We start from the raw sequence: 12,810 nt of genomic DNA on the forward strand, positions 1-12,810 counted from the left end.
TGAATATGCATGAAGTATTTGAAATTTGACAGTAAGCAAACAATAACAATCATTCATTTAATTCCATTTAAAAAATTTTTATTGAAAATCTGGAAAAAAACAACAAATTTCTGATTCATTTATTAATTTATTCGATTGTTTCGAGATCGAAAAGAACGCCTGTCAATTACATACCAGAAATAATATATGGAAGGAAGTGTCATTGTATCTACACAAGTTTTATTTTAACAATGCAAATGATGCAGCACTTATTAACTTGGAAATCATTTCTAAAGCGTCTCCTTTGATATGCCCAGTTTAAAGTGGAATCTGTTTCTGAAACATACACCCTTTATTATTTATCATAATACTTATTGTCAAGTGTTATTTCTTTCATGATATTAGATATTTTTTTACGATTATATCACTCAAACATATATGTGCAGTTATATGCATTTACAATATAAATTGCGCGTGTTGCTATGACAAAAGAAATTCATGCACGTGACTCCTGGAGTTGCATTTCACATCGCTTTCTAGCAGTGATTAAAACATTTACTTTGGGGGTAATTAATAGTAAGTCCTATGAGGTTATATATTACCTTTGCAATATTCGGAGGAAATATAAACTGTATAGATGTCTGAATAGATGGCATTCATTCTTTCCGACACATTTTTACTATTCTGCGTAGTAATTTGTAGACTTACAGGAGGGATTGTGCCTGATATTCATATGACCAAGACATAATCTTTCAATCAGTTTAATTGAGGTCTGGAGCTGGCATGTCAGTAACTGCTAGTAGTCTGTTGTTATTTATGTATTATTGTCATTTTGTTTATTTTCTTTTGTTTCCTATTCTGACATCGGACTCGGACTTCTCTTAAACTGAGTTTTACTGTGCGTACTTTGTACGTTTGTTTTTTCTACATTGGCTAGAGGTATAGGGGGAGGGTTGAGGTCTCAAAAAACATGTTTAACCCCGCCGCATTTTTGCGCCTGTCCCAAGTCAGGAGCCTCTGGCCTTTGTTAGTCTTGTATCATTTTTAATTTTAGTTTCTTGTGTATAATTTGGAGTTTAGTATGACGTCCATTATCACTGAACTAGTATACATATTTGTTCAGGGGTAGCTGAAGGACGCCTCCTGGTGCGAGAGTTTCCCGCTGCATTGAAGACCCATTGGTGGCCTTCGGCTGTTGTCTGCTCTATGGTCGGGTTGTTGTCTCTTTGACACATTCCCCATTTCTATTCTCAATTTTATTGATTGTCTTTTTAACGTTTTTTTCTTTTTGGCTATGGTGTTGAATATTTTCTTCTTTTTTTCCATTGTCCCCTAGGTATCTTTAAACTTTAATTCTATAAGCGAATCGATTTATTCAAATTCCTTCATAATTTCTAGCTATTTAAATTAAAAATAACTCGCCGATTGCATGCTACTATTGGGATATTTTATAGAACTCAGTTTCAGTTTTAATTTTTGTTCTTAAATGGTTTTTAGATGCCATCTAAACTCTTCTTTTCTGACTTTGTTTGCTTCTCCCGATGGACAACATTTGGAGAAAAGACAAAACCATTTATTCATTGATATAATATAAATGTTATGAACGTTCTGATTGGCCCATACCTCAGTCGAGAGCCATACCCCAATACAGTTTATATACACAACGTGCTCTGTATTTGTTCTTTACCTTAGCTTATCATTACAGCAACTCGTCTGTGAAGTAAGTCTTGCTCGACTGCTTAGGCGAATAGTTTCGCAGCTACCCTGGTGTCTGAAAATAAGTTAAAGATATGGACTTAAAATTTAGGCGAGAGAAACACCTATTTTTATAGACCATACCCATATTTATTCCAATGACCTGCAAACGTGCAGTATATATCCTTGTGAAATTAAGCAAGCCATTGATGCCATATACTTTTGCCATAGTTAGAAGAACCATTTCAAACGTTTCAATGTTATTGTGCCTAGAAATTGCTCTCCACAGTAGATCATGTAGGACTCAAATACATGTATTTGTGTACAAAAGATTTATCAACTAATCGTATGTTTTTTTTCGTCCTGAACATGCATGACATATTTGCAACTTGACGCTAAGCAACCCACAATCATTATATTTGTATTTGACTTTATCCTTCCGGAATTTAAATTTATTTTGTCCTTTTTAATTTCAGATTTCTTGGGAATCTCAAGTGAAAACTGACTCAGATTGTGACCATACAGTTATCACCCATCACTACCTCATGCGTAAGAAGGGATTAGAATTCAAATGGCAGGCACCAGAAAAAGGTGCCGGATGTGTAGAATTCAGGTATGTCTGTTGTTCTATAGTGAAATTTAAATGAATTAAAAAAAGTCGAATAATTTCAAAATATATGTGTCATTGTCTAAATGTGTTGCCAGTTTAGTTTTTTTAACAGGATTGCAGTGAAGGAAAATAAAAAAAACCTCGATGTATGATATCTACTTCTTCTTAGTTTACGTTAACTGGTGTAAAATTTGTTTAAGTCGTTATAGTGTGATATGGCAATAGAAATTGGCAGTTTGATTTTCAAATAAGATGCCTTATACACACGCCAGTGCCTATTCCTGATCCTAAATCATCCGGAGGATAAGCTCATTAGCCGAAGTCTTAGACATGGGCTAACTTCGATGGTACATTTGATTTTATAATTTCCGTAAATACATAACGTAATTGTACTGCAACGAAGGTTGAAAATAGTTGAATAAAGATGATTGTTGCATTCTCTTTTGGGTCTTTCGTGGTATTTACGCCCTTTAATGTACCATTTTATTGACATCCAATCCAATTGCACTTAGAATTGTTTTTTTCAATTTAAGAAAGGAAAATACTCTGAATTGCAAAATGGAAAATATAATATAACTAGGCGTGTGTGGATATATCAAATATTGAAACAGAAGTAAATAATGTTTTGAGTTTCAATGATAAATATACTAAGAAAGAAAAGTTTCATAAAATCTGAGACTATTTGTAGTAATTTAGTACAAATAAATCTGTATAATCATTCCATATATATATTTCGTTATTTCTTTACTTTTTTTTGTAAAAAAACAAAACAAATACATTTCAACACGCGTACGGAATTACATCTCATAACTTGATAAATTGGTATCAGTCAAATTTATACCCACATTTTGACTTCTTTTATATCAGTAGCACAAAAGACTTGAAAATTTATTTGAAAATTATGCATCGTGAACATACATTTCCATACATTAACGAGTATTCGATATGGCGGTATATTGCAGACGATAGAAATAGCACGGCATGATAAACAGTTTTAAAAGTACAAAATTGTGATATGTAATTCGCCACTGGAACCCATGACTTAAAAGTAGTCCGTTACATTAATCAAAGATCATATAGGTCATTTTCAACTTTAAAAATTATTTTTACGTTTTCACATAATTCATTAAAACTTTATGTTATTATTGATGTCTCGTTTCCGGTTTAGCTAAAACACGACGATATGACCATGATTCATCACATTTTTATATTCCGTCTGTCTGATTAGACCCTTTCGTGGTAAAATTAGTCTTTCTCAGAAACTACGATTGAAGGTAAAATGCAACGTGTTTCCCGAAATATTTCCAGTAAAATGCAGCACTCCATAGCAGGGACTATATTGCACTATTGCCATAAACAGTTTATGATTCTCTAGAATCATCACCAGAAATGCATGTCATTTAGTGGGCTCTGGTGGAGAGTTGTCTCATTGACAATCATACCACATCTTCTTATTTTCATATGAAGTGTACCATTTACTCGTTACATATAAGACATTGCAAGTTGGTAAACAAGAGATACAAATATCTTTTACAATTATTTGTCGCATTGGATTGTTGCCTCATTGGCAAAACCAAATTTCTTTTTATATTCAAAAATATTGTTTTTTTGTATAGTTTTTGAATTTTCAAGAAAATAAAAATACAACTGAAGATTTGAGCTGAAATATTTTGCATAGCCTATTTTTTGTCATATTTCGGAACATTGCAATTAGTCACCAGTCCTGTCAATTACTTAGCGCACATTGTTACTGATCTTTTCCCATTTTTCCTTTCATTGTTTTCTATGCAATTGAATTCCTAATTTATATTGTATTTTTCATCAAACAAACAAGTGATTATTTAACGGCACGATGGCAAATAATCTCGGTAAAACTGTTAAATACAATGTTAGATCTACAAATATATTGTAAAAGAAACTTAATTTTCAATCTTATAGTAGGTATTTCAACTGACGTCGTCGTTGATATGTATGTAACACTTTGTATTTTGCTTCATTTGCAGTCGAGTTATTCGTCATCGCCGAACCATATCACACACTGTTTAGTCTTTAATTTTATACATGAAACACGTTTGTTTATTATGACAGAGTAATTAGATGATTATCCTACAAGTTGGACATTGTCTTTGATGATGGTTTTAAAATTTAGGGGAAAAAACCCGAAAGCTTCCTTTTTTCACTAATTAGTAAGAAGCATCATAGAAACTGTTGAAAGTGCAAGTTTGGCTTACGCATTCATCACTTTGCTCGTCAATGCAAAACAAATATTACATTCATGTTTCTTTCTATGATGGTTTCAATTACGTTGCCGTGCAGCCTAAACTAAGTAGATAAATAAACACAAATCAACTGTTTATAGAGTTGAAAAGAAAAGGTCTTTTTTGTTGTTTTGAGATAATAAGCTTTTCAGAGAGGATAGTTTTTTTTTTTATAAAACTCTTTAACAACCTTTTAATTGATGCAACAATCCCGTCCCCCTTTTCTTGATTGTGCAACGCCGAATGAGACTTTTCACCGAATGTGTACTTTCCATAAGGAACAAGACAGGTGCTATCTGATGACATGTGGAGATCAACTTGCTTGCCTTTATTTACCCTTCCAGATCACCTGAGATAATTTCAGTTCGTGTTGCACAGTCTCCCGGGGGGGGGGGGGTTACTTCCTATATTTTAGTGGTATGAGTGTGCCGCAAAACAGGGTCGATTTTTCATGGCCTGCTGGTTAGAACAGGGTCCCTTTTTAATGTCCTGCTGGTTAGAACAGGGTCGCTTTTTCATGCCCTGCTTATGAGAACAGGGTTGCTTTTTCATGCCCTGCTGGTGAGAACAGGATCCCTTTTTAATGTCCTGCTGGTTAGAACAGGGTCGCTTTTTCATGCCCTGCTGGTTAGAACAGGGTTGCTTTTTCATACCCTGCTGGTTAGAACAGGGTTGCTTTTTCATGCCCTGCTGGTGAGAAAAGGGTCTTTTTTTAAACAAAGTATTTGTCTACGGGAAATTGACACAAGTATGTTTTTTCTTACATTAATGAATTGTTTGGTGACAGGGTATATATTTCTGAACTAGTCTAGAACATATAGGTCTCTGTCTAGAACAAGGTATACATTTTCTGAGCGTGTCTAGAACAGGGTATACATTTTCTGAGCGTGTCTAGAACAGGGTATGTTTTCAATATTTCTGTTTAGAATAGGGTATGTTTTTCAATGTTTTCTGGTTAGAACGGGTATGATTTGGCAAGTGCTGTCGGCACAGTTATACCCGAAAGGATAGTCGTTTTTTTGGCCATAATAATGTCTTATTTTTAAGTATCTTTTTCTAATTTCTCTAAATTTCATGAATTTCAAATAAAGTGTAAAATCAAAATTGCGGTAGGCTTGCATTATGTTACAAACGAATGCAACATTATTTCTTTAGATTTCAATTTTCTGTCAATAGAAACCGATTTTTTTTAATTTATATTCAATAAATCTTTCAGGAATGCTTCACATGCAACATTAATTGGAAATAGACCAATGAAATAAGAGTTTTCAAACGTGGTCGGCTTAGAATAATATATATGCAAATGAAGCCAAATATTTTTAAGATTCCAATTTTGTTTCATAAAGACTCATAAACTATATCATCACACATGAACTCCTTTTGCTATTCTAAGGACGTACCAGGTTGGAATATTTCAAATTTAACGCTACGTTTACGTACAATAATATTGCTTGGGAGGAAGTGACGTCTTTTGATGCCTTCGTCACGCTTACACTGAATCACAACAGCAAACCGTTAGGATTTCTGTAATTAGACACAAAAATAGAGCCGAAGTTTGAATTCCTGCTGTGAAAATCTGCATTTAAATAAGTGTCAACTTAGTATGTATATTGAAACGCCCTAGTCAATAAGCATACTAATTTAGTAAGCATGATATTGCAATTTTGTAATCATATTAATTCGAAGTCTTCCAGTACCCTATGATAACAGATTTATAAAGAACCAGCAGAGAAGAATTTCGGCTCAACTGAACGTTTCTCGCAAAACATGATTCTAATGATTTTATTTTTATACATCATGGAAAGTAAAATTGAATAATTCTTTTATGATTTGCATACTAGGGAAAACGTTGATATGATTGGTCGAGAGGACTTCCGGTAGTTGATCCTGACGTTGTTTATTTTTCGATAGACGACGTTCACCGAACTACTTTTCGTAACGAATGTAAACAAGATGGCGGCGATAATAACACTTTATTTTCACTGTACGTTAATCGTTAAATTAAAATAAAAAATACACAAAAACATTCGTTTGAATGATAAAAAGAGTTTTTGTAGTTTATTTTTTATCAGATAGCAAATTTCATGGAGTACATTTTTTTGCGTTAACCAACAAATATATTCATACGCCAGGCCTATTCAATGACACAAATATACAACTTACGTGTGATAGAGGTTACGAGTGTGGAAAAATATATTCCCTATCTCTAATTTTAAAGAATTATCATAAAAGTCCGAAAAAGTCCTTCGGACTTTTATTTGTTTGTGAGTGAATCGGTCGAGTTTATACACCAATAAATTCCTTTAAAAAGGCGTTAAATCCTATAATAACTGGCATATATTTGGCAAAACCGGATGATGGTGAAATTTGGAACTTAGTATGAAACGATAAAGTGGGCAACAATCAGTTATCGTTACGCCCCTGGCTGTCTTTGTTTATATCATTGTCCCTTGGTCTTTGTGTAATGCTTGTTTCATAGTCAATTATTCCACATCTCCTATTTTGATTTATTTATTTTGAACATATGTATGTGCTGTACAAATGTGTTTTATTCCTATAACTAAACGATAATTGCTCCAACTTTGCACGTATTGTCAAAATCAAGACACCTTAAGTTAGTTTACTAGTATACGCTATTCGGGTGAGACCTCCTCCGTGGAGAACATAGGCTTGCTAAGAAAATGTAGCGACATCTGTTACGAGAATGACAACAGAAAAGCTTGTAGATTAATTAGGATCCATAGAAAAACAGATAAGGCCCAGTAAAGGTCGTAGATTGATGTTATATTTTGACACGTTTATAATACCGTTGTCATAGAGATATATGTAAATATATATCCCTATTAAATGGATGCTGTTCGTCGTTATGTTTTTATACCCTATACATCTAAAAATGTGGAAAAAAAATAATGAAATAAATGATCAATCTGATTCCAGCTATAGAAATGTCACCAGTAATGTAACGTGAAACCCAGATTTGCACCCGAAAGAACTCGAAGTTCATTTATTTAATTTCAACGTGCCAAGACTTACGAAAAATATTAAACGAGAACATAATTGTTATACAGACATGCAATTTTCTGATAATTTAATAAAATGTATATGATTTATTAGTCTACATTGCGACATCGCTGGAATTTTCATGAACTCTTCTTCGATTAAAACGGTTTTGATAACTTAAAGAATATGACAGCAGTCGTTCTAAGGTACGCAATACTTTTTTTTAAAACTCTGATAAAGGAGAAACCCGCAAATATTAAATGTTTCAAAGTTTGCCATTTAAAATCTAGTCGCCAGTAAATCTGAAGAAAGATTACATATGCGTTTACTTATTGTTAGGCCATGAACTGCACTTAGACAAAACTTAAAAGTAGCAACACTCGATAAGTACAGCGTGTTAAAAGCGACAGGACATGGAGCCAAATATTTCACCAACACCTGTTTTAACAGGTAGATAAATACACCTTGTCGGTTACCTTGACAAGTTTATATATTATAGTTTAACCTGTAAAATTTTGCAATACATTATTAGAGGGACATTTCCCATTTTTCACCTCGTTCAAGTGAAAGAAATGTATGCGGTTGACTCTGATCTTTAACTTAACGTTTGCGTATCACTAGGGTTCCCTTTGGCCACCAACTAAGACATTGTGTAATCTTTTGTGTTTGGAAGTAACAAATCAGTTTTAGTTGACTATGCTGTGCTCACTCGTTTCATATAGCGAGAAAAAAATTCTTGACACGAATAAACATAATTAAACTTTGAGTCCTTCTATAATGTTAACCGGAAGACTTATTGGAGTTTTAGAACTAAATAGATACATATGCAATGGAAATCGTTCCCTTAAGATATAACCTCTGCTCCAAAGGAGATTAATTAGCAATTTGTATGAAATAAAAAACATATCAAATTATAGGTGTCCGCAATATATAGCGGATTATCATAAAGTTGTCATCTGAAATAATAGATCTCTCTATGATAGAATAGAAAAGAAAGGAGTCTGAGTTTATCGATATTTATCTAGGTTGTAAGGTTAGTAACCTTTTACTTGTCATGTAAACATTTATTATGTTGATGTCTTACCGACTTTCCTTTCTGCGCACTAGACTCGCACCATTAAAAAACTGTCCATTGCATGGAAAGCAAGTCTCCTTATCGGACCCGGCGGGAGTCTTAACTCGCTGCCTCTTGAATAAGAGAACAGCGAAAAACCAGTCAGATGTCCAGGTGGTTTTCCTTAAGTATTTGATGGAAAAGCAGTTATATAAATGGTGTGTCAGGATAGTTCATGACGCAAAATATTTACAGACACTTGACATAACCCCCCAAAGGAGAAGGTCCGGTAAGGGCTAACTTTGGCCTAAACTTTGAAGTACATCTGATGGAAGATTTTTGACATTTTTTAAACACTTAAGTGTCTACTTTAGTCAGTTTAATTAGTTTTTGTACAAGATTGGAACTCGTTTGGTCATTAAAGACGCTCAAAATCAAGCTTAAATATGAAGAATCTCTTAAATATGCTACAAAACATCACTTTTTAGATGATTGTTTGTCTAAAATGGAGTGGCCGCATTTGTGTTTAGTCTCAACCTTTATATATGTTATGTATTATCATCAACTACAACATATATTTGAATATTAAGACTGAACACAAGTGCGGCCACTTCCATTTCAGAGAAAAACCGTTTAAAAATTAGCACAAATACTAAAATTGTGAAGATTACAGTAATTTTGCATGAATTAAAAAATGAAAACAACACGTTATGAATTTCATGCGTCCGAAGCGCTTTTCTGGATTTACCTTTAATGATGCTAGTTCCTGATAGTGAATTGTATTGTCAAAAACAGCCCATATTTATGTAACAAAAGTATTCTACTTTCCAATAAATAGCTAAAAGTTTACATTTTTAACATATTTTAAAATGCTATATTTTGGGGCTGAAAAGGGGTCTTACCGGGCCTTCTCCTTTTGATGCTGCTCTTTTTTTTTTTTTAACTTTTCAAGACTCACAGCAAGACCTACGTCTAGTTGCAATTTCGAGACGGCCCCTGACACCGGATTGAGCAGAATTTGTATTTTACTTTTGACATTTTATTTTTTGGTCGCTATGGTGGTCTTTTCTTTGTAAAATTTGACATTAATGCTGACATTTATGTTATTTTTAAAACCATCAAAGTACAAAGCTATATAATACTTATGTTTGGTTAATTAAGTTACTGCAATACCAAACATATAAAAAAAAGTATCAGAAAGCTATGACATAAAATTTAAACTGTGCATATGTCAAGCGTAAGCTTTTACATTAGTGAGGGAATTTGGAATTATACTTTCATCAAACAAATTTATATATTTAAAAGTTTGAAAAAAAGAAATTATCGATTTATCAATATAATATATGGCGTCTTAATGACGATCGATAACCATTTATACAGCATTAAATGTAATTAGAATGACATGAATTTATTATTAATAAATACATATCACTTATACTCAGACATGCCTTTGAAAACTGAAATATTTCGTTTTTTTTTTTAATCTACACTGTACTTTCCGACAATCTGGAAAAGCGGCGTCGTCACTTCACACATGGCTTACGTGCAGCGAAGCATGATCAATAATTTTGAGATTATCCACTTTCAAAAACAGTTATGTGTAAAATCATACAGTAAAAAGGGAAAACGCAGAAAAGAATCATACGTTCACGTATATCAAGACTCTCAACTATGCACACAAAATCATTGTCAAGACTATCAAATGGACACACACTTACCCTTCCCTTGTATCAACACCCCCCCCCCCCCCCCTCCCCCCCCCGAAAAAAAACGCACATTTTTACATTGTGTCTGTAACTATTTGAAGATTTTTTTCAACATCTATGCGTTTTTATAACAGTACAGCTCTAAAGTACACGATGACTGAATACAATCTGATTTAGATTACAGATACAACACTTGCATTTATCTTAAATTCTAAATATACAATTCACAAAAAGCTATACATATGGTTGTATAGTCTGGAATCAATTGTTTATTTTCATTCATTTATTTCTTTCGTGAGGCTACGCTAAATTCACATTATTTTTCAGAAAAACAGGTCGATGTTATACGTAAAAAAACAAAGAAAATTCTGATGTGGCCTTAAGACCTCTTTCTCAAGTTATAAAGTCAATCAAATGATAAGTTTATAACCCCTTTCGTTAATCTTTTAAAACTGAGAAGATAATTTCATTCTGGCATCAGAAAATATAGATTTTTTTATTACCAAGAGTCAGAGAAACCTATTTGTTGTATTAACCAGTCACTTTTAATAATTAATTTATGATATTGTTATTGCTTTGCATAATCGTTTTGGCATTTTTTTCTGGAAGCAATTTCAAAATGATTTAAAACATAGCTCTTAATTCTCCGTGCAAAATTGGCTTCAATACCACAAAAATAGCTGTTTTGACGTAAAACCGCATGTCTTTTGAAGTTAAATGGTTGTAAAATTAATATCAAAGCATTAATTCCATGTAATAAAACTGATAGTTTGTTTGCTGTGTGCAATCATTGCAGTTTTTCACTAGATAAGTCAACGACTGTTTTAATTAACAGATGAAGTTTGTTAGCCAACTATAGGCAATTACTCAGTGTCGTGGTTGCTTCTGTATATATTCGGTACTTCATTAATTAGATAAGGAGAAAATCTGTCATCATTAAAATTCCATTATGAAATTTGTCTTTCATCGCAATGAAATATGCATTTATGTCATTTGTATATTACTTAAGTGCAAAAGTAAACGCAATGATATCTCTCTAATACCTTTATATCTGTAAGTATCTGTAAGGACGTTAGTTTCTGTGATTGGATATACAGAGAGTGCCACGTTCTGTTCACGTGACTACGATTCGTAAGGGTTTTCGTGTTTTCTGTCGGTTTTAACAATTTCATTTGTACAATGAATTAATACTGCTATAACATATACTTTATAAACATATAATACTTTATATAGGATCCAGAAACAAGCAACATTGCTTATTTTTCATTATTTTATTTCTTTCGTGAGTCTACGTTAAATTCACATTATTTTTCAGAAAAAAAGCTCGATGTTATACGTAAAAAAAACAATATCATTAAACTGTCTCCATGTTTTCCATATTATATTTTCTGCTATACGGAGAATTCGCTAACACTATAGATAATACTCTCTGTTTCAAGTTGTAATCTGATTTCACCTTTAAAATGTCAGTTTCACATCAATTTCATACCTTATAAATGTATGGCTTTGTTTTGATTTGCCCTCGTCAAAGTGTTAGCAATATTTGACTATGCACGTTAAGTAACCCATAATTAATTTTCAAACCAAATTTTTCAACATTTGCTGGAAGATTGCGAGTTGAATACGATCTGGAATAACGCACAAGACTTAAAAGAGAGGCGAAAGATACCAGAGGGACATTTAAACTCATAAGTCGAAAATAAACTGACAGCGCCATGGCTAAAAAAGAAAAAGACCAACAGACAAACAATAGTACACAAAACACAACATAGAAAACAAAAGACTGTGCAACACGAACCCCACTAAAAACAGGGGTGATCTCAGGTTCTCCGGAAGGGTAAGCAGATCCTGCTCCACATGTAAAGGTTTGATAAACAAACTATATATAAAACTTTTTGAACATCTAAAGGTGCTAAAAAGACCTATGTAAACCATTTAAAGTCAACTCTGATTGAGGGAGTTGTAACTTTGGTTTCAGTGCAATTACATAATTCATACACCTAAAAATTGGAATATGTTTGAAATATTTTTACTAATGCATATCAAGCAAACAACACTTTGACATCTCGCTTGATTTTTTCATCAAGTAAAAAGCTCTTTTTGGATGTACATATATTTATTATTAATGAGTCTGTGTTTATGATTAATTTATCTATTTCCAGGGCGACAGTTGTCGAAGCTCCAGAGATTTGGTTTAAGGATGATGGAAATTTAACAAAAGTTATATGCGAAGATGGTAAGTGCCTACAGGTGCTAATGAATTACTGAAATCAAATTTCACTAATTGTTGTTTCGTTCTCCTTGCCATCAAACACTTGTTGAAATGAGCTAATTTAACAAATCCGTTTGTGAAGGTCTTCCTTTTTCACACCTGTTTCAGCAATTAATTATATATATCAAATATCTGACAGGGCAGCGTCCTTCTCAATCTGCGAAGGTATAACTGACAATTGAAGCCATTTGTGACATGTGCGAAGTTGCCAGCTTTTTCTCCGCTGGATATGGACA

At 33.0% G+C, this 12,810-nt stretch overlaps 1 protein-coding gene across 4 annotated transcripts in view; it reads left to right on the forward strand.

Moving 5' to 3' along the window:
• LOC127724480 (spondin-1-like) overlaps positions 1–12,810 on the forward strand; it is an 81,717-nt gene that overhangs the window by 40,641 nt on the left and 28,266 nt on the right. For all 4 annotated transcript variants that reach the window (XM_052231460.1, XM_052231458.1, XM_052231461.1 and 1 more), the window contains exons 3-4: positions 2,151–2,287; positions 12,465–12,538. In XM_052231460.1, coding sequence (XP_052087420.1) covers positions 2,151–2,287; positions 12,465–12,538 — 211 coding nt within the window. The remainder of the gene's footprint in view (positions 1–2,150; positions 2,288–12,464; positions 12,539–12,810) is intronic.

Source organism: Mytilus californianus, unplaced genomic scaffold, assembly GCF_021869535.1.
Source record: "Mytilus californianus isolate M0D057914Y unplaced genomic scaffold, xbMytCali1.0.p SCAF_14, whole genome shotgun sequence".
In the NCBI taxonomy this organism is placed as follows: domain Eukaryota; kingdom Metazoa; phylum Mollusca; class Bivalvia; order Mytilida; family Mytilidae; genus Mytilus; species Mytilus californianus.